This window comes from Acanthaster planci, linkage group LG03, assembly GCF_054643075.1.
Source record: "Acanthaster planci isolate LZ-2023a linkage group LG03, COTS_SCS, whole genome shotgun sequence".
Taxonomy (NCBI): Eukaryota; Metazoa; Echinodermata; class Asteroidea; order Valvatida; family Acanthasteridae; genus Acanthaster; species Acanthaster planci.
Window position 1 is genome coordinate 3,966,371 of NC_141779.1, and position 22,562 is coordinate 3,988,932.

Consider the following 22,562-nt stretch of genomic DNA (forward strand, 5'->3'; position numbering starts at 1 on the left):
TTTTGAACATGTATGTGGATCCACCATGAACCTGACATCAAGAGGATCTCAAGACTTTTGAGCATGTATGTGGATCCACCATGAACCTGACATCAAGAGGATCTCAAGACTTATCCACCACGTATCCGTGAAAAGTTGGTGAGTCTCTCCATACACTTTGAAGTTTCTCCTGTAAACAAGTCCTTTGTCCGTTCAGTCAAATAATGCATACAGTGATATACATATACTGTACATGTACCTGTGTACAGTACAACACAGAACAGTTTCAAGTAATTCGGTTTTTGTGTGGAGTGTTTTATTCCATGTACATGTAGCTACAGATGCTTGTAATAAATAGTGTGCCATGTGAGGTTTTTATTGGTTGAAAATACACGATATTCCAGCATTTAATCAATCAGTTTCTGTATGTGTTGATCTCAAACCAAGAAACATTAAACATAGTTCACTTTAATTAAATTATCCTCTAGACAGAACAGCTCTACATTAAAAACCCTTGATGTTTTCTCAGCATCTCTGTCTGATGTCCACAAATTAATTTTTTAAGCTTAGTTTCTAATTTCATACTGGTACTGGAGCAAAGAATATTGAAACATGTAATCTACATTTACATGTACATGTATGTATTTGGAAGTACATGTACAGACTACTTGTATTTGGTTTCTTGAGTGTGGGACAGAAAATAAAAATCATCAATGCTGCAGTGATTAACCTGCCAAACCTAATTATGTGGCTAGAATATGCATGTAGATTTTTTTCAAAACAAATCTACTCTAACATACCGGTGAGAAAAAGGAAGCCTTGACATATTTTTGCTGCCAGCCATACGCATGACTTCAGAAAAACTGTTCTTGTGTTTTTGTTTTCCTTCTGACATGCTATGTAAGTGATGTTGTAAGTGATGCTATGGTACTTTCTTAGATCTACTTATTTCTGACACAGGGGTGGAAATTAACCTTTTTTCCCTGGTAGCCAGCAGGAGCAGTACTTCAAAATTTCCACTGGTCCTGCTGAAAGTTCAATTCTGTAAACTGTAGCTGCAAATGTCCAGATTTGTTGTGATACAGTGTACATGTACCCGGTAGGCAGAGGTCAAATAAGAAATCACTGTCTTCTTCCTCTTCTGTGACTTTTGTGTTAGGGCTGAATCAATTCGAATAATTCACTATTCGAATATTTGACCTTCAATTCGATCGAATATCCGAATATTCGCTCGTACCGACTGGCAGATTGTTGATGAACAATCCATACAAAATCAGTTGTAATAACGCACAAAATTGTACATTTAAATCACTGTAATACAAGTACATGTAGCTTCTCACGTCTGGGAGTATCTCCAGCCATGATTTAGCAAGATTTAGAGACGAGCAATACTTCTTGTCCTTTAAATATTGTAATGCATAAATTAATTTTTGAATCGTTGTAAGATTTCTGTCACTTTTCATTTTAATCTGCTTGAGACAAGCCTCGATAGTGCAATTTTTTGCATTTAAAACCAAAAAAATTCTCCCTTCGTTTCCATGAATTTTGCATTTGAATATTTGAATTCGGAAAATAATATTTGAATATTTGATATTCGATCGAATATCTGGATATTCGGCACAGCCCTATTCTGTGTCCTTTCCAGGGTGCTGATACGGTTGTGAGAGGATCGAATCCAATTTAAACTTGGTTGAGCCCACGACGAGTGATGACTGTTGATCAGCCACTAACTTTGCACACGCAGCGGCATTGAGCAATCCTTGTTGGGGGGCCTACCGGTACGTGTACATGTACATATTAATATACCGGATACATGTACCTTCTTGCAGTCAAGACTAGGGGCATTTACAAAACGAGTGGATAAAGCTTAGACTTCTGTTTCACTGGTTCCAGTCAGGTCTGGAACGTGGTTTCGAATGCTGTTTTCAAAATGGCTGGGACCAGTGAAACCAAAGTCATGAGCATTTTCGAAACGAGTGGATTTGGCTTAAACTTTGGTTTCACTGGTTCCAGCCATTTTGAAACAGTGTTTGAAACCATGTTCGAGCTCTGATTGGAAACGCTTTAGGTTAGCCCAACGTATGGTGCACACGCGTGGCAAAACTACAGTTTGAATCGTTCTCACCAGTATGTCGTGTAGCTACAATGTACATGTACATGTACATGTAGGTACCGGTACATATACTGTACATGCAGCATGCACAAAAAATTTAACCAGATCCACCGTGCTACTAATTTGGGTAACCAAATCTAACCAGATCCACCGCGCTACTAATTTGGGTAACCAAATCTAACCAGATCCACCGTGCTACTAATTTGGGTAACCAAATCTAACCAGATCCACCGTGCTACTAATTTGGGTAACCAAATCTAACCAGATCCACCGTGCTACTAATTTGGGTAACCAAATCTAACCAGATCCACCGCGCTACTAATTTGGGTAACCAAATCTAACCAGATCCACCGTGCTACTAATTTGGGTAACCAAATCTAACCAGATCCACCGTGCTACTAATTTGGGTAACCAAATCTAACCAGATCCACCGCGCTACTAATTTGGGTAATACATGTACATGTATGTATACAGATCTTTTTTTCAGTTCTTCAGTACTTTATTCTAATTTTGACTCATGCGACGTGTGAAAACGGAATGCTTTGTGCAAAGCCAGTAGTGTACTGTACTTTAGAATTTTTTCTTTTTTTTCTTTTTCTGAATTTTCAGTTGCACGCATAGAAATTTTTCTAAACTTCAGTTTTGTGCACATGTGAAAATACTGCACATATTTTTTTCCTCACTTTAAAAAATAAATTTGAGTTACAAAACTTCAAATGCACTGGCTGTGACATAGTAAGTTTACTAACCGATAAGGTGGGACGTTTACACGTTTAAACGAAAAAAAGTTCCAAATATATATTTGTACGTTTTCCAAAAGTTTAAACAAAACCACCCCTTTTAGAGGTTTGACGTTTGAATCGACGCAATCTGGCATTGTAAGTGATGCCTGTTAAATGTATTCTGACTTTCAGAACACTTTACTGCTTGGTCATATCAAAGGATAGGCATTTTCTTCATAAATTGGACCAAAATGCAACTCTGCATGTCATTTTTCAAAACTTCTAAAAGAGTGACTTTGATCATGTAAAAACAAATTAGCACCTTCAGATTTATAAAATGATTATTTGGGGATAATTAGGCATACATTTGTGGGACATTTGGTTGGCTACCAGTGCAAATCAAATGGAGTTAAATTCATTTAAAGTTTTACGTCAAAGTATTTGCACATAGGACTTGATTTCAAAACCTCACTTAACAACAAGGAGAAATCAGGACTTTGTATATTTTTCAACAGATGTATTAAAAAAATATATAAGCCACAAAAAAGAGCATAAAATTGACGGAAAATGATGAAAAAGGTTTGGCTCTCTTCATTCTCTTACCGTTTACAATCACTCTCACTATACCAGCATATCGGCCAGGTCTTGTACCTTTCAAACACCGAAAATAATCTTTAAGTTTGGCTGCATCAAAAATTTCATTGCAAACGTCACATTTGACAGAATTTTGATAACGCTCCAGAATTTTGACAAAAAATGTGTGGCGTTCAAGAATGCCGAAAACGCTGGCACATGTAGTGCTTGAAAATTCCATGCATGATGTTCATTTTGCTGCTTATTTTGGAGATATCCCCGCTGAAAATTAAATTAAAATCAACTCTGTGCATTAGATTTTCATCACAAATCGTATTTTACATCTCGGATGTCATGTTATTTCGAACATCATTCAGTACGACAGATTTTCTCTCAAAAAACCTTTGTACAAAGAGAAAAATACCGGAGTGTCGCAATTCTGTGTAGGGACTGATGAATATCGAATGAAAAGAGGGTGCACTACATGTACATGTACATGTATCTGGGTTGATGTCAAAGGTTAAACAGCCCACGATGTAGTGAAATGCATCTCTAACGTCACAGCGAGATAATGACGGAAGCTGCAAAATCACCATGATCGGTATTTCTGACTGCAGTTTTCAGAAACGTACTTGAAGAAAATGTGATCAGTCCAGTCATAAAAGGATGATGGTTTGGGGGTGTTTTTTGGTATTTTTTAAAGCGTGTGTTGTACATTGATTTTGATTTTACTCGCTGCTATTGCAGTCGATTTTCAGGGAAAATGAACCTCCAAAGTTGAACATTATCTAATGCCAATACCATGAAGTGTAATTTACCGGTACCTTGTACATGTTCATGTGTACAATTTCTTGTATTTAATGGCAGCCATGCAGATCACAAATGAGACGTTGGTCTTTACGATTTTACAATTTTTTTATTCCCAGTCAGAGGCACAGTTTGTGACCTTGAGCTTATAATTTCAAAGCAGAATTGAAGTAACAGGTGCACAAATCAAAACTGGATTGTAACATGTCTTGGTTTTGGTATTTTGCGTACCAAGATTTTGATATGATTAAAGTTTGATATTGGTACTTTCAATTTAAGGGATATTGAATACATCAGTGAACCCTGGAAATGTTGGAGCAATTGAGGCCAATTAGATATGGGTCGTTCTATAAATTTGGGGTCCAAAGTGTGACATTTTTCCGTCCCTTTTACCTCTGACATGTACATGTATACCATCTGACACGTTTGACAACGGATGTACAGTATACCATCTGACACATTTAACAAGGGATGTACATGTATACCATCTGACACGTTTGACAAGGGATGTACATGTATACCATCTGACACGTTTGACAAGGGATGTACATGTATACCATCTGACACGTTTGACAAGGGATGTACATGTATACCATCTGACACGTTTGACAAGGGATGTACATGTATACCATCTGACACGTTTGACAAGGGATGTACATGTATACCATCTGACACGTTTGACAAGGGACGTACATGTATACCATCTGACACGTTTGACAAGGGACGTACATGTATACCATCTGACACGTTTGACAAGGGATGTACATGTATACCATCTGACACGTTTGACAAGGGACGTACATGTATCACTGAAATTGATTTCAAACTATTGCTATTTGTTTGGCAGTCAATTTGCAGTACCTCTTCAGTCTTGGAAATTAAACAATGAGTTCTAAACATTAGAAATCAAATGTCAGACGTAACAGGGACGGGAAAAAACCTGGACCCCAAATTAATACAATGACCCAAATCAGTTTGGGGTTTTCATTCATCCTTGTGATTACCAAATGAGTTTGTAAAGGTTGGCAGCTCTGCATATTGAAAATGTTCTACAAAATTTAATTAGTGGTGTTCATTGAAGATGGAGCTTCCTGACTTCTCTTATCATTAATTAATCAGCGCTTTGCTCAAGATGTGATTTTGAGTAAACCATTATAGCTTTCTGTGGCTTCCAGCTTTGTAGTGTTTGCCCTAAACCTTCAAGCAGTGAAATTGTTTCAAGAAACACTGTTCCTTAATGAATTCTGCATCTGTTTCGATTTGTAACAGCTGTGGTTTGCCATTTTTTTCTTTTTTATTTTGTCCACCCTCCTGCAAATGTTTAAACATCTTTTTTCCATCGTCGATGCCACTTGTGAAATAGTCCAATTATCTGCAGTCGTGGAAAATGTGTTGGCTGTCATCTGAAGATGAAGTTCAAACCTCTCTGTCATTCGTTATCAGTTCTGTCATCAGTAAAGTCCTTTAGCCTAAGAACTTTGTGCATGTGCAGACCATGTTGTGTTATAACTAAAATGGGCATGACGTCTTGATGACGTAATCATGGAATTTCGTTTGTGGTATTTTACCATTGGGCAATTCCACAGTGTCGGGCATACCGTATATTTCAGACACTTCAACAGAGTGAATTATGAGATACATGTATGTAATCCTCATGCAGATTTTCATTTTGATAGAAGGCGTCAAGTAGTTGGTACATTGATTACCCACTCAGCATTATTACCCATGTAGAAACTGATCCAAAACACTGTGGTATTGACAAAAATATACATACACTATCAGTGCTCTCAATTTATCTTATTTCTGATCTTTCCGTAACTGGGTAAGCCTATCTTTGTCAGGGCAAGCAGATTCAGTTCTGAATGAACACAGAAAAATGCATGGTCATTCCCCCTGGATGCAGCGTTCCCAGTTAAAAAATGACATGCTGCTCCAGTTCCTTACGCCGTGCGTCGGTTGACGCTTTCCATGGGATGCAGAGGCTATGCTTACGTCACCGAGAGTATGCGGCGGCACACACTGCGCAAGTGTTCCTCGAAGTGGTCACCAAGGCAATGCTTGGTTTCTCCAATGTACAGTTTGCCACAGCAACAACATGTACCGGGTAATGCAATAAACTACATTACTGGTAATGCATGTACATGTACCGTACATCGTATGATCCCGCGTACTCTGTAGGTAAATGGTAGGACCTTATTTACATGTATGCAAATGAGGTGTACAGATGATTAGTAGTTTCTGTACTTTGTACAGGCATTGCACTGCCAGCAATGCCTGGTTTTGGTGGTGTCGGACATGTAGGGTATCGGACGTACCGGTACACATCCATGACATCCAACGCCATAGTTTTAAAGAGTTTTAATTGGGGGAGTTATGCTGATATTTAGAAAGAGGGCACTTTTTGTGTTTTGTTTTGTCAATTTGGCACACTTGTCCCAAAGGATGTATTGTGGAAATAAAAACTATTAAATCAAATTGGTGTCAGATGTACATGTACATGTTCATGTGTATACATGTACATACGAAAGTTTTCTAAAATACGAAAGTTTTCTAAAATGATACATGTACATTACATGAAATTTCAAAAAGAAAATAGAAATTCATTTCTGTTATTGATTTCTTACTGGAGCACTCTTCAAACTGTTACAAAACTCTAACAAGGCTACAAAAAAGAAAGATTTTCAGTGAGGAAAGTTTTACCAAATTTCTCAGAATTTAAAACTAAGTTTTCAGAGGAAAATAAAAGCCGAATTCTTGAATGTTGTTAAAACTGATGTACAGTTTGTTTCAAGAAAGCATACACCTCAACCACTTCCTGTTGTTATATCAAAAATTTGCTTTGTAAGTACATGTATGGATTGAAGATAACAACTTACATGTACATGTATCTACATGTATGTCAGTATTCAGTTTTTGTTGATTTTTTTGGGGAGTATTTATGAATTTCACAATTTTTGTATATAATATCTAAGTGTACATGGACTTGAGAAACCAAGATATTTTCAAAATTCTCTTTGCAAGTCTGTCACATTTGCATGCATGCCCAACTGTATTAATTTCTGAGTTTTCAAAGCCCTCAAAAACCTAATTTTTCTTTTCTTTGCAAGAAAAATGAAAATCTAGAATATGTCTGCTCACATTACATACCAGCTGGGAAGTTTGCTTAGTCCTGGACAAAAGTCTGCATACCCGGTACATGTGCAGCACCAGTAGGTCCCCTGAGCCATGGGTAATCTTAAAAAATGTTAAACAATTACAAAATGCAGCACACCTGACGGGATAAAAATTGAAGTCAGAAAAACTTGCCATAAAATCAGCGCTGTAAATGTAATTTAAAGGACTTGTGCTGAAGATGGATAAATCTGACTGAAAAGGAAGGAAAACGTAGTTCCTGCCCATTACAGGTACCTGCGCATGAACCTGTACGGGATAAAAGGCACTGACATAACTGATGCATACAGTTCCTGTCATTCCAATCACTCAGTACCAGCTTATATGGATTACCGTGGGCTACATGTGTAGCCATGATGTCTGTGCGCTGGCTCACATCGCTTGGTCACCGCAAATGAATCAAAATTGAAGATAAGCTCACAGGAAGAAAGATCTCTTACAATACATCGACTGAGGTAGCAGAAATCGTCATTAAAAATTTTGATACTTTTTTTTCCCAGCCTTATTTTTGCTGTGACCTGACATGTATTGCCAGTGTTCAGTGGCTTACATGTACATTCCTTGCATTAATCTCAGCATAATGTGTTCTGTTGACACATACATGTACATGTACATTGTGTGTACAAGTACATGTATATTGTATTATATCAAACTAATTTTGCAACAGAGATACATGTACCAGTATACGAGGATTACATTTTAAAAGTTGCACCATTTTTGTACAAAGCTTGCATAAAATTGAATATTGCATATTTGTGACAATTTTGTGCCGATGGTAAATTTTGATATTGGCACAACCTCAATTGCAATTGGAGACTGGTTCATGATGTGATATCTACTGCCTTATTTTCTGTTAAGAAACGACACTGATGTACATGTACCGGTACGTACACTGTACACGTATGCATGTTGATAAAAATGAAGTATTTAACTGTTTCGTTCCTGTTGGAATGACTGAAGGGTCTGTTTTTGCTAATCCAAACTCTCGTCCCTCCCATATAACCCAAATCAGATTTACTTACCGGTTTATGTAATGTACAAGTACCATACTTTGTAAAAATTAAAAGAACGTACATACATGTACGTGCCTAGGCAAACTGAATGCAACTCAAGTTTCAGTGTGATGTTTTTCTGTTGTAACCTTTCAAAGTCTGGGGGGCAGGTCACTTTTTGTTGCCCCCAAATTGCTGGTTTAGATGTATTTGGGTTGCATGTTTGACGGTGTGTACACAATTACATTTACATTCTATAGTGTTTGTCCTTTGGAAAGATCCACAGAGGGGCAGCAAAGGCTACAGGGAAACCTGTTTCTTGTGTACATGAAAAAAGAAATAATTGCGTGATTGTTTCTTTGATTCTCTTCCAGGTTGATGAGAGACACCGCCTTAGTTTGATGCCAGCAGGATGGATGCCGTCTCCACTTTGAACAAGATTTCTTGGACTTGTCCAAAGAGGTAAGATTTTTCATTTTGGTTTTATTTGGGCCAGTTTCAAGACGTTTTGTTCGCTTCGGTGCATGCTTCTCACTCCTTACTCTACTCTTCATGTCACCCCGGGTGGGATTCGAACCAGGTTCACACAGTTGGAAGGTGAGGTGGTTACCTTCAGCAAGCTGGCTTCCTGTAGTTCATTTACTATTCGAATTCCTAAAATTGAATCTCCAGTTTTAGTAAATACTTGTATAAAAAACACTGCTACCAGTATACCAAACTGTCACGTCTACCAAGTGTGCCCCTTGACTCTTGAATTTTCCAAGTGCTTTTACTGAATACTGAAAATATGCTTCAAAAAAGGAAATTTTATCGGTAGCTTGAGAGTTAACAAAAATCTTACAGAGGAACAACTGCCAACACGCAGCACAGTATCCTCTGTACAATGTTCATACATAGTCGGTATGCACGTACGTACATGTGTATGTGTATAGTAGGTGTACATGTACAGCCAACACAGCTCAAACTCTGTCGTACATCTATTAGGCTCATTCCAGGATGTTGCATGACAAAGTGCGACACTCACTCTTCCCCCACCCACTATCTTCGTGTCTTAAATCTCCATTTATTTTGTCACAAAAAAAACCTGGTTTTACTTAACCGGAAAACCACGTTCTTGTGCTTTGTGCTGCCAAAAAAGTTTCCACAAATATGAACAAAATGGTTCACCGATCTGTTTAGACTGTAGAGAAATAACCAGGTGTTGGCCAACTTTGCATAATGACCATTTGGACTGTTCTTGTGACCACCCTTTAATGGAGTATTTGTGAATTTCTCTTCTCATTTCTCAGTCTCATTTCTGTAATCAGCAAAACTCACCAGAATGTATTCGATTTCAAAAAGGATGTAGCAGGTACCAGTACATGTACAGTACATGTACATGTTTATTGGTAATTGGAGGGATTAGGGGTCCATTTTTTTGTGTGTTCCTGTCCCATCTGAGTCTGACATCTGATTTTGTAAGTTCAGAACACATTTTCTAATTTCCAAGAGTGATGAATTTAATGCAAATTACCTGCCAAACAAATAGTAACAGTTTGAAATCAATTCTGGTAATGCTTCCATGTCAAATAACAAAGGTCAGATGTAACAGGGACACAAAAGTTTCACGCTTTTGGACCCCTAATTTCTGGAATTACCTACATATACTGGTAATTATTTCTATGGAAGGCTTCAATTATGGAAATGTGGGAAGAGTTCTGTTCTCTCTCCACTTTTTGTTTCTGTAATTCTTCTCACTCAAAGGTGAATTGTGCCTTTTGGCTTGCTTTCAGAAATTGGCTTGTTTTATTTCATTGGCCCAAAGAAGTTGAAAGGACATGGAAACTGATTTTGGGTATGCTTCGGCCCTTTATCGCCAAGCATTTATTGCAGCCACAACTTGAAAGCAGCAGATGCCAAATGTTATAAATGGGCCTCAGATCACCTTCAATCATGCAGATATGAAGGCAGCAGTATTTGCTATTAAAACATTAGCATTAGTTTGGTACACGGTATGGAAAAGAGGTCGGTAGTCCCAATGTGGACACATCAGGGGCGAGTGCGCGTCATAGCTGTGTCCTGAGATATTCTGGCTCCCCGGGTGCCCAGCCATGTGAGGATTCCAAGGGATGGTACGTGAAGCGTGCGTTCTGCCGCATGGAAGGCGATACTATCCCCCACAACCAGGTGCGCATTGTACATGTACCTGCAGACAACAAAAAGGAACAGGAACAAATTCCTACTGGAAGGGGATTCAGTCAGTCTTGGGGGGGGAGGGGCCAAGTCAGGTCGAATGTACCTACATGTATTAACAGCAGCAGACCTCCAATGCCCCAGAGACTGAATCTGTGGCAGTGGGGTGCCATTAATGGTCACAGTTGTACCGGTAGCTGCACCTATGGGGAAACTGGGGGTATTAAATCCTTGGGTTGAGATTCCCAAGGCCACAAGGGATCTGGACAACATACGGGTACTGTACAGCGGAATTGGTATAAAGTAAACTCCGGCTAAGTCGGCACTCTTGGGACTCAAGAAATTATGACGACTTACACGACGGCCGACTTGTGTTGTAAGTCGTCATTTTGCCAACTTACACGTACACATGTATTGCCTGTGTACATTATGATTCCTTGCACTAATTCAATGGCTTTGATTTACCCTGGTTTTTTTGTACCTCCATGTCGATCCCAGCAAATTTCTTTTCTATTATTATCCTCATGGGCTGCAAATTCGATAATTGATCATGTGCCCCTAAGGACGAAGCAAGGACGGCAAGCCACTTGCATATATATCACAGTGCAGTACGTATGTACATATATGTGATACAGTTACGGTACAGAACCATACCCTCATCCACACACATGCATTGGTTAAGTTCGTTCAATATAGTCTGGATACCCGACCCGATGATTCCGACTACCCCGGGAATCATTATCAAGGGTCTTCAGGGAATCTTTGGGCAGGGAAGCAGACTATGTTCAATAAGGCGACCCCCAAAATGGACAGAGTGCATGCGTGTAGCACTAGAGGGGTTACCAGTATTGATGTTCATGTACTCATGCTGGCTGTGCGCGCACGGTTTTGTCACTTGACACTTCTTGGCAACTGCGGCGAAGGACACCGATACCAAAGCACAATTTTTTTTAATGCCGACTTACACGAAGGAATTTTTGTGGTTTTGTGGAAAAGGACCGAGAAAAACATGCCAACTTATATGAAATGACGACCTACACGTGTAAATGCCAACTTAGAAATGAAATTTTCAATGGTAATGCATTACAGACGATCAGGACTTCTGTCAAACGGCCGACTTGGACGATATGACGGGTTATGCGATGCCGACTTAGAGTTTACTGTATGTACTGTACATGGTCAGTTGGATGTCTTTGCTGTGAAGGAAAAGGGGCCCTGAAGAGAGGGGCTGGAAACGCGGGCTACGGGACTAATGCTGAGCGGTTGCTGTGGCTTACATGTAAGCTGCTTACATGTTCTGGAGGGCCTTTGACCAAAACATATTGCAGACAGTCAAAATCTTGGAAGTGTCGCAAGATCTGTCAGGGCCAGTGAATTCCCCAACACGTAGGCAGCCAAAGAAGGCTAGCGAGAACGCTGCACAGAACAGATTGGCTTCAAGGTCAGAGGAGGTGATGGCTGGTATAATGTCGCATAATTTGGCGAGCAGATCGGTAGTGATTGGGCGTTTGGAATCCGGGCGAGGCCCGAGCCGGCGATAGCCTTCTTTCATTTTTGGATGAGAACTCAAAGAGTAGGGTCTGGCCAACTATTGATTTTGATTACTTTTGATTGGTTTTGATTACTTGAGAAAGACGACCCGAAAAGGTGATGTTTTTGTGCACTTAGATCTTCCAAAGAAATTCCGGGACCTCCATCCCTTAGGGGGCAGCCAGTGGAGCCAGAAGTCAGAATCTGTGCATCTGTGAACAAGAGAGCACATCTGCTATGTTATTGTGGGTTCCTGGGATATGTGGGGCTTTGAACTGGACATTGACTCATAAACATTGTGAAACAAAGAATGTAACTAATGTCATTACCCGAGGGCACTTAGAGGACTGCTTAGTGATGGAGACTACAGAGGTGTTACCAGAACGGCTTAGCACTCTCTTGCCCGCCAGACTTTTTCCTCACAAGCGAGGGCTGCTATGACAGGGAAAAACTCCAACCAGGCAATGGACAGTTTAGAGTCATGTACATGTACACCGTATGAATTGGGGCCACGTACCACGGAACCACGGAACCACCTGCCCTGGAAGAACCCCCAAAACCTGTTCCCCTGCTAGCATCGGTAAAGAGTTGAAGATCTTCATTAAGCAGCGAATGCTGATCAGGGAATATGGTGGTGCCATTGAAATTCTGGAGGAAGACCTGCCATGTAAGCAGGTCTTCCTTGGCTCCCAAGGTGAGTTTGATTCTGTGCCATGGTTGCTTTGCGCCCGATGTGGCGTCGATAAGTCTCCTGAGGAAGGCTCGCCCAGGCACGTATAGTGATCCAATGAGTGATTGAATGGATGTAAGAGATAGTTTGGGTGCACGCAGTGCCTCTGCAATTTAAGGCAGTGCGGAATAATGAGGCAAGCTGAAGACCCTTTCTCCTCTGGACCACCCACCATGAAAAAATCATCCACATAGTGGCAAAGATGAGCGGATCCTGACTGCTTGCACTCAGCCCATTCAATATATGTGGAGAAGTTTTCAAAATAGGCGGGGGCACATGCTGCTCCCATGGGCAATGAATGCCTCACCAGTATACATGTACATGTAAGTGCTATCCCCAATAGGAATACCAAGGAGGCAAAAAATCATCTGGGTGTATGGATGAAAGGCACGAAGCGGACTTGATGTCAGCTTTGGCCATTAGAAGACCTTTGCCACATCCGACCACCAAGCTGATGGCGTCATCAAAGTTCAAGTACTGGACCGAACAGAGGTCTCTATCAATCCTGTCGTTAACTGAGTATAAATCAGAAAAGGCGGTGAATTAACCTAACGCAACCCGGGTCTGCCTTTGGGACAAGCCCTATGGGGGAAATTGGAAGGTTAGCAATGGGAGAGCGGTCCAAAGCTAGCGCTGGATTTTTCCTGATGGATGGTAGGTTGCTCGCCACCCTAGGTGTGCAGGGACCTGAGTAACCCAGTTTGAAGCCCAGGAAAAACCCCACATGGAGAGTAGTAGCTGCCTCGGTGAGCGGGTATGTGTCGAGCCATGGTATAAGTTTTTCGAGACGTATGGGGGTGTGGGCAAGGCAGCATATGCAATTTGTTGAAGAACCACAGGGAGGTTTGTCAAGGGGACCGTGGAGATCGGAACTACTGGGAGTTTTGGCTGTTTTTGTTTGCCTGCGGTTTGCTGGCAAATGCATCGTTGCCGGGAGAGTTGCAAGAGAGGCACTTGTGGGAGAATGCGCAATGGGCTCTGGGGCATCCGGTGGCTTGGTCGAAGGCAGAGCAGGGGGCTCCGTTCCTATTGGGTAGGTAGGAGTAGGGATGAAAGGAGCTACCAGTGCACTGGACCCAGTGGCCTGGGAACCCCCCAACCACCCATGCCCAATTGAGCAGGCGCAGGGGCAGTGTTGTAAAGGACCCACAATACCTCATGGATGATGGACCAAGGCCGGCTTGGGTGGAGTTGCTGCGCATTCTGAATTGCCAGTCATATTTGAGCCAGCCAGGTCAAGGAGAATGGACAAGGAACTGTAGATTCGTGCAAAGAATGGGCGAGGAGATTCTGGCACAGAATCTACAGATCCGAGTCCATTCTCTGACTTAAATTAGTTCCCATTGTTACACTAAAATGGAGTCTCGAGTCTATGATGCTCTTGCTGTTACCCTTTGCCTGAGTGCACTCCTTTGTTCCATTCACGTGTGCACGGGTTTTGGCTACGTGAAATATCGACATACACAAAAAGGCCAAAGTGTGGGCATTTTTGGTATCCCTTCAAGTTGCCTACGGTGCCTGTTACGAGGCCCAGTAGAATCAGTGTCACAGCGCTAAAGCTGTAATAAGCTCTACCCCAACCCTCTGGTCACAACTACCTGTACATGTACTTTGACCGAAACAGGAGGGGCGGGACACAAGGGTAACTTCCTCATCGTTATGAATCTACAATAAATGTACATGTAGATTCGTTATGAATCTACAGTTGTGATCTGTCAATTGTACTATTGATCTGTTGATCTTACTGCATGATTTGTTGATAATCCACCATCAGCTAATCACCTTTTCAAATTCAGGGCTGTGTAAAATTGCTTTGAACAAGGGCAGATACATTTGTAATTTGAGATTTCCCACAGGATCCACTGGTAGCACAATCAGATATTGTGATTGTGCTGATAACTGATCCTGGCTAGTGTTGGTGATAACATAAAAAAAATTGACCACTTTAATATCGTATTATCCGACCGTAATTAACGGATGAAGACACTGTCTCTGTCGTTTCCTCTACAACTGACAAAATCTTTATTGATAGCTCTCTTCATCAAAATAGGGTTGACAGATTGATAACTGACGGACAACTTGATGGACTGATTGGATGGTCTATGGGTGGACGGACCAATGTGATTGGTTGACAGACAGACCAATGTGATGGGTCGACAGACGGACCAATGTGATGGGTCGACAGACGAACCAATGTGATGGGTCGACAGACGGACCAATGTGATTGGTCGACAGACGGACCAATGTGATGGGTCGACAGACGGACCAATGTAATGGGTCGACAGACGGACCAATGTGATGGGTCGACAGACGGACCAATGTGATGGGTCGACAGACGGACCAATGTGATGGGTCGGCAGACGGACCAATGTGATGGGTCGACAGACGGACCAATGTGATGGGTCGACAGACGGACCAATGTGATGGGTCGACAGAAGGACCACACCAGTGCGATGTAAGCTTGGGCGGTTCAATCGTTTACGGAACCGGTTCTGGTTCCCCATAAATACCCGGTTCCGAGGTTTTCTGTGCCTGCCATTATTGTGTCCTTGTAAAATCATTGAATTTGCGAAGTTGGCAATAAAATGTGTTTGTCTATGTCTAATTGCATGAACTTCTGGAAACTTATCTGACTCATGAAGGAATAAGAGCTCGTGTCTAGCCACGGTGGGCAGCGCTGGGCGGCACCACCCAGTACTACAAATTTCCGCCCAGCTCTAAGGTTCAAATTGGCTGTGCCGCCTGGCACAGATATTAGAAAAAAAGGAACTGAAATATTGCTGAAAATGCAGAGATGCCAACTTGTGCGACTTAGGCCTAATTCGTACAGTTTGTTTAGTCCGTTTACGATCCAGACCAAGATTTTTATGATATCCAACTCGAACGTACAAAACCATACAAGCTACTGTTAGCACGAAGCCGGCCTTTTAATTGCGTGCGTCAGAAATGTGTCACTGGCATCCTGCAGTTTGTGCATACAAGCTGAGTGAGTAGCGGTAGAAACCAGCGTGGTTGAATCATCCGTTTGCCCCAATTAACGCTATGATGAACTGGGGGCAAATAGGCAGGATTGCGACGTGATTGTGTGCATTGTACATGTACATGTACCGATATCTTGAATACACACATGTGTAGAACATTATTATAGTGCTAAAGTTGACCGCAGAGTGGAGGACTGTGGAGAATTTGATTCTTGGACTTGTTTTGCACCGTGGCAACAAGTGAGCAGAAGTTCAGGGATGAATACACCACACAAATGGGCCTTTATTGCAGAGTCTTGTCGTGGAGAAGCTTACGTGTTTTGCAACACATGTAAACATGATAAACATTGCCCACGCTGGATCTTACTGTACGACACCAAGAAGCACATTAGTTAGGCCAAGAAAATATAGCGCTGCTTCCGATTCAATAGGGTCGGTATACATGTAGGTAAGGATTCTTTGACAATTGTTTTGTGCACTGCTGATTGAATGGGACGAAAATTGCCAAAAATTGCCCAAAAATGATCAAAACAAAAACTTACCAGAGTTAATGTGAAAATATAAATCAACAATTAATTACAATTCACACTTACACAAATGCTAGTCAGGTAAATACAAGTGTTTTGACATGAAGAGAAGTTGTTGACAGGTGTTGGTTTTGAAAGAAAAGATGACAGGATTTTTTTTAACTTTTTTTCTAATTCGCCGATGAAAGTTCTAGGGTCATGCCCAAAAAACAAAGTCGGTCGGGAAACCAGAACTGGAAGTGCTATAGGATTATACTTTTTCATTTTGAAAATTTGGCATCTCTGATAAATGTACCAATTCGAAAGCATTTCAAGTATTAGAAAGCATTGAGAACTGCGCTCACTATGCTTCACAATCCAAAAATTTACCCAGCACTAAAATAGTCCTAGCTAGAACACTGCTCATGTCTGACTTTAGGAGTTAAAATATGCGCCGGCTCTCGGTCATCGGACTTGAGCTGCTGAGGCAGAGCCGTAAAGTACACCGTGTACACGTTCAGTACATGTACTGTACACCTACATGTATCATGTACATGTACATATTGACAGCGGTCTTGCCTGCTGGCGCCATTATGTAGCCAGCGCAGCCACATAGCTTGGTCCATCGACCGCCAAAACAAAGCACACGGCTTGCCACTCTAGACTTGCTTCGACACGTTATATCTCTTCATACATGTATTTCGCTGTAGTCCAAGTCTGCATGCCGCAGCCCCACGCGAAAGCTGCAAACCCCAATCGGAGCGTCGTTTTCCTTCTACACGTAAGAGACTCGTAATAAAGTCTAGTCAGAATCAAGTAGGCAACATGCGCATTCGATGTGGGGCCCACAGGCTGCGTGCGCATTTACCACTGTTCGATTTCACCAAATAAACACACCCCCATCTTCCATAAAAGGCAAGCCAATGACGAAGTAAATCCCCGGATGGAATACATGTGGTATCGTCATTGGCTGATTATTTCTGTCCCCTTGATTGATGCAGCACACCTTGTTTACAACTATCCGTGTTTGGGCCACCGAAACTAACAAGCTCAAGGCGGTGGGATCGGGGGCTACAATCGGCACTTGACAAGGCAATTATGTTTTACAAAAAACTTAGGGGATTATATTCAACCGTTAAATAAAAAACACAAAACACAGTTCTCTTTTTTCAACCGCAGAGGCAGATAAACAATGCTTGTCTTTCAAATCTCTTCAGAGAATGGCCTTCGGAGGTTTGACCAAACCGTCCTCAAAGTTTGATTTGCATATAAGCTTCCCCATTGGTCAAATCTTTGAAGGTTCATTGTGTAACTCTGCTAATCAGCAGGATCAGCAGATTTTCTACCAGGTTCCAACAACCTGCAACCTCCAATTTGATTAATCTCCCAAACAATGGAAAGTGACATTCTGTTTCTAAAAACACTTGGTCAGGACTGTGGGGAAGTTCCCCTAAAACAGTGGACTGGATTAGCAAGTGAGGTAAATATTATGACCTCCTCCACCATTGCATACCACAGATGGTTCCATTCAGGTTGCATAAGGTTGGAAAATATCCTTGGAACAAAGGGAGCAGAAGAAATGCAAGATAACCCACACAAAATATACATTTTTTCATTTCCTGACATTAACAGGGAAACCTTCTAAACTTTGGTTAAGGTACCGGTAAATTACAACCTTAATGTTCAAACTCTACTTTACTAGGAATGAAATCAATTTTATACAGGAAAGCTGAAACTTTGGATGAATTCGGTTGTGAGGGACAGACATTTTCCTGTATGAGGTACGGAAGAAAATGTGACCCTCTTTCAAAACACAACAATTGCTAACATACATGTTTGTATTTCACCCTAAATGCAATGACTGAATTCTAGTTGATGTACTTGTTGCTAGTAAAACATCAAGATGGGTAGATTTGGTCATGGGAGGCTAGTATGCTAGTTGCCTATTGACCAGTGCCAAAAGGTTTGGTAGTCAAGACCATCTATTTTCAGTTTTTTGACTAGGGCAGCCACTAGCATTTCAGGTGTCGACACTGATTAACTGCCCTGTGACTAACACTGTAATAATAACAAAAATAAACCTTCAGTTACATGTACACAGATTTGTCTCACCCTTTCCAAAGAGAATTTGTCATTTTTTTCAGTGTGTTCAGTGTGTACGGTTCTTCATCTTTCTTGAGATTTGGGATGTCTGCTTTTTGCGAGCAAACTCTACCCTTTGAGTTTGAGTTGATAAGGACCTGACGAGTTCACAAGATCCTTTGGTTTTATAGTTGGCTTCTTGAGACATGTTCTGAAGAAAAGAGACAATTGAAGACTTGTATGACAAGAATATTTGAGATTTGACATTTCGACCAAGAGTGAGCTAAAAGCCTACATCTACAGTAGCTTGATACCCAGGATGTACATGTACTAAGGCATTGTGTATTATAAAAAGGCGTGCAGTACACTTGCACTCGTTGTCCGAAAGTGAAAAGAAATTAGACTTCTTGTCCACTGTCAAATTTAAATAACTGTTTTGATTGTTTCTTTGATTCTCCCTCAGGCTGATGAGAAGAACTGCCTGCATGGATGCTCCCAGAACGTGTTTGCTGTCGATCTTGGAGAAGAGTTCTTAGCCTTGTTAAAAAGGTACGATATTTTGCAGTAATGCCACTAGGCATGGAGACTAGTGCGGCTATCGTTAGTTGCCTCTTCGCCAATGCGAACAGGTTTTGGAAGTCATGACCATCAATTTTCAGAATGTTGACTTGACGTTCAGCAGCGACTGGCATTTTGGGCGTCAACACTTATAAACTGCCCTGCAACTAAAATTACGTTAGTAATATATGTTACGGGCATTCTGGACCAAAAACGGGTTGGGCACCTACCCGAGCCTTTTCCTGGGTACCTACCCGACCCCCTTCAAAAAGGTGTAAATATCACTCACCACCCTTTCATCTCCGGACTCTCTCGCTGCGCTCGCTACAAACGGGCAAACTCGTTCCAACACCCGCCTTTGGCGCCCTCGTGGGGGTCTCTGTGGTTGCTGTGGTAGAATATCACATATTGTTTCGACTTTTTAAGCAACTGTTTACTGCTGTATTTCAACAAAGCATATGCAACAAAGGCACCGATGGCAAGACCTTCTACCAATAAACCCACATGTGGCGACGCCGCACCCAACATGGCGGGTATGCCTACAGCAGCTGCCGTAATACCGAATGTTTCATCTCCATATTCCACGTAGCTAAGCGCGGTCAATAGTCGCTTGATTTTTTTGTATGTGGTTTCTCTCACATCTCTTTCTGCCAAAATCTGCGCTTTGATGTCTTCAAACTTTTCAGTCTGTAAAGCTTTGTTTGGTCTTGCGGTGTCTCTTCCTGTCTCTCTCTTTCTTCACACTCTGCTTCACTTCCCTAAAAAACCAGCAGAGAGAGTAATGCCTTAAAACTCAAACAGAATTTCAGGGCCCTTGTTATTAATCAATTCTCCCCTATTGTTTCTCACCGAAAAATTAAAACTTGTTATTTTTTTTGTTTTTTAAGCTATTTTGCCATATCGCTTGGATCTGTAATAGAACACAACATGTCTGAAGTCTGTCCATTATAATAATTATATGTATGAGATGTGGTTAACTCGCGACAGTGTATCCAAAGCTCATCGAAATTTTTACTTTTATTTTCCATTTATAAATAATATTTGGAACTAGCCTACGTTTAGGTAAATTGAGCAATTTACGGACTTCTTTGCCCAACAGCAATCTAAGATTTAAGCCTGTCACCATAATTGTAACTAAATTTGAGTCTCGATGCACTTAAAACTTACTCCTAGAATTGCATTTAAAATGAATTTGAACCAATTGACATCATAAAATCCCGGAGGAATAACGATGCTACCACGCTCTCCAGGCTGCAGAAAATTCTCTGATGTTTCCCCCGTGTGGAGCTGTTGCATGATTAAACGATTAAAACCCATAACTAAAAGAGCATCTCCGGGTTCAGATTGAGCGCTTCTAATTAATCTCGTTCATTCGTCGGAATTATCTTCTAAAAATCCTTCTTGAGTAAATTTGAGCATAATGTGGCGTGTTTCCCTAGTAGTATTCCCTTTTTTGTAAAGTCATTATTAGAAATGAACCATGTTTTCTTGCTGCGTAGAAAGTCCTGCTTCTTGAGATTTTTCTCTCAAAATTGTCTCTTCTCTGGTGAGTTTTTCTAGTTCAAGGTCTTTCCTGCCTCATAAGCTCGAATATAATCGTTTATTAAGTCACCAAACAAGGTTGTCGTATTAGCTTCCTCTAATTCTGACACAGTCGTTTATTAAGTCACGAAACAAGGTCGTATTAACTTCCTCTAATTCTGACACAATCATTTATTAAGTCACGAAACCAGGGTATATTATCTTCCTCTAATTCTGACACAATCGTTTATTAAGTCAAACAACAAGGTTGATTATCTTCCTCTAATTCTGACACAATCGTTTATTAAGTCAAACAACAAGGTTGTATTATCTTCCTCTAATTCTGACACAAACGTTTATTAAGTCAAACAACAAGGTTGATTATCTTCCTCTAATTCTGACACAATCGTTTATTAAGTCAAACAACAAGGTTGTCGTATTATCTTCCTCTAATTCTGACACAAACGTTTATTAAGTCATACAACAAGGTTGATTATCTTCCTCTAATTCTGACACAATCGTTTATTAAGTCAAACAACAAGGTTGTCGTATTATCTTCCTCTAATTCTGACACAAACGTTTATTAAGTCATACAACAAGGTTGTATTATCTTCCTCTAATTCTGACACAAACGTTTATTAAGTCAAACAACAAGGTTGTCGTACTATCTTCCTCTAATTCTGACACAAACGTTTATTAAGTCATACAACAAGGTTGTATTATCTTCCTCTAATTCTGACACAAACGTTTATTAAGTCACGAAACAAGGTTGTCGTATTATCTTCCTCTAATTCTGACACAAACGTTTATTAAGTCATACAACAAGGTTGTATTGTCTTCCTCTAATTCTGACACAAACGTTTATTAAGTCACGAAACAAGGCCGTATTATCTTCCTCTAATTCTGACACAAACGTTTATTAAGTCAAACAACAAGGTCGTATTATCTTCCTCTAATTCTGACATCGGCATTATCAATTCAATTGAATCTAAAATACTCACATCGAGATCTTGTCTGTCAGATCTCATGTTTGCTGGGTTTGTGATTGTGTGTTCTGCTCTGCACCTTTCTGACCCCCTTTCTGCTGGTCTGTCATTTATATGCGTTTGCCATTTGATTTCAGTAGAGTTTGTAATGTTAAAATATCCAGGGTGAAAGCTTACTTTTTTAACTCTAACGACTTTTTTATCTTGTAAGTTGTCGCCTATAAACGTCTGCTCAGTTGTAGTGAAGTGAAAAGTGTTGGTTTTAACGTCTTTCATATTAATTGTTGGGTTGTTTAAGCCTACAAAAACCCTCATGCAATTTTTTTGTATAGTTTAGTTTTTCTAGCGATTTTAAAAAATTATGGGAGTCAACTTTAGTGACTTGTTCATTGCTGACAACAAAGAGTTTTTAATGCCCAGTTTAGGAGGAGTGGGGGTTGGTGATGGAGCCGGTGCGGGTGTTGGAGTGGGAGCACCAATGCCTCTGACACCAGCTACGATGGAACTCACTATGGTACGGATTGCTAAACTAAAGCCTGTCAATATGCTCACGGTCATTACACCTTGCTCTCTAAATATGGTTCTGATTTTTTCACCAAGTGTCTCATCCGAGTACAAAGCATAATCAACCAATTCTTTAATTTGAGAGATCTGACTTCTGAAGCGACCAGTTAAGATGTCTCTTTTGACTTAATACCCTTCTACATGTAGATCATTTGTTTAATTTGCATAAACGTGTTTTGCGTTCTTCAGATTGCGCTGACGTGTAAGGTTCATTTTTGAGTTGTGATATCTCAATTTCTAACTCGGTTATTCCAGCTTAGTTTAATGTTTGAGCACCTCTTGTTGTTCTTAACACTTCGTCTGAGCCCCTGAGTTCTCTGATGGGTATACATGTATCTCTGATTTCGGTTTGCACCTTTCTGTCTTTGGCGAGTCTTTCTGCGATATCGCTCGCTTGATCTGCTTCTTTAGGAATTGTACCATGCCCCTCAGTCCCCATGTCTGGGCTGCTTCAAGCCATGGTGACCAAGCAGATTCAGCCTAACACAGAGAGTGGAAAGCTAAACAAATACAATTTTACCAGTCATCAACTCCAACCCGGTACCTGACTAAATATACCTGCTTCTGCTATGTCT

General features: G+C 40.8%; 1 protein-coding gene across 4 annotated transcripts in view; it reads left to right on the plus strand.

The window, feature by feature from the left end:
* The window catches only part of LOC110985531 (uncharacterized), a 34,171-nt gene continuing 11,609 nt past the window's right edge, over window positions 1–22,562 (plus strand). Inside the window, exons 1-3 of one of the 4 annotated variants that reach the window (XM_087134121.1) lie at window positions 1–138; window positions 8,732–8,819; window positions 18,822–18,907. In XM_087134121.1, the coding sequence (XP_086990247.1) occupies window positions 18,848–18,907 (60 nt within the window). In that variant the 5' untranslated portion in view covers window positions 1–138; window positions 8,732–8,819; window positions 18,822–18,847. Of the gene's footprint in view, window positions 139–7,146; window positions 7,821–8,731; window positions 8,820–18,821; window positions 18,908–21,700; window positions 21,938–22,562 lie in introns of those variants that run through there. The other 3 variants (XM_087134122.1, XM_087134120.1, XR_015424656.1) reach the window with 3 other exon arrangements.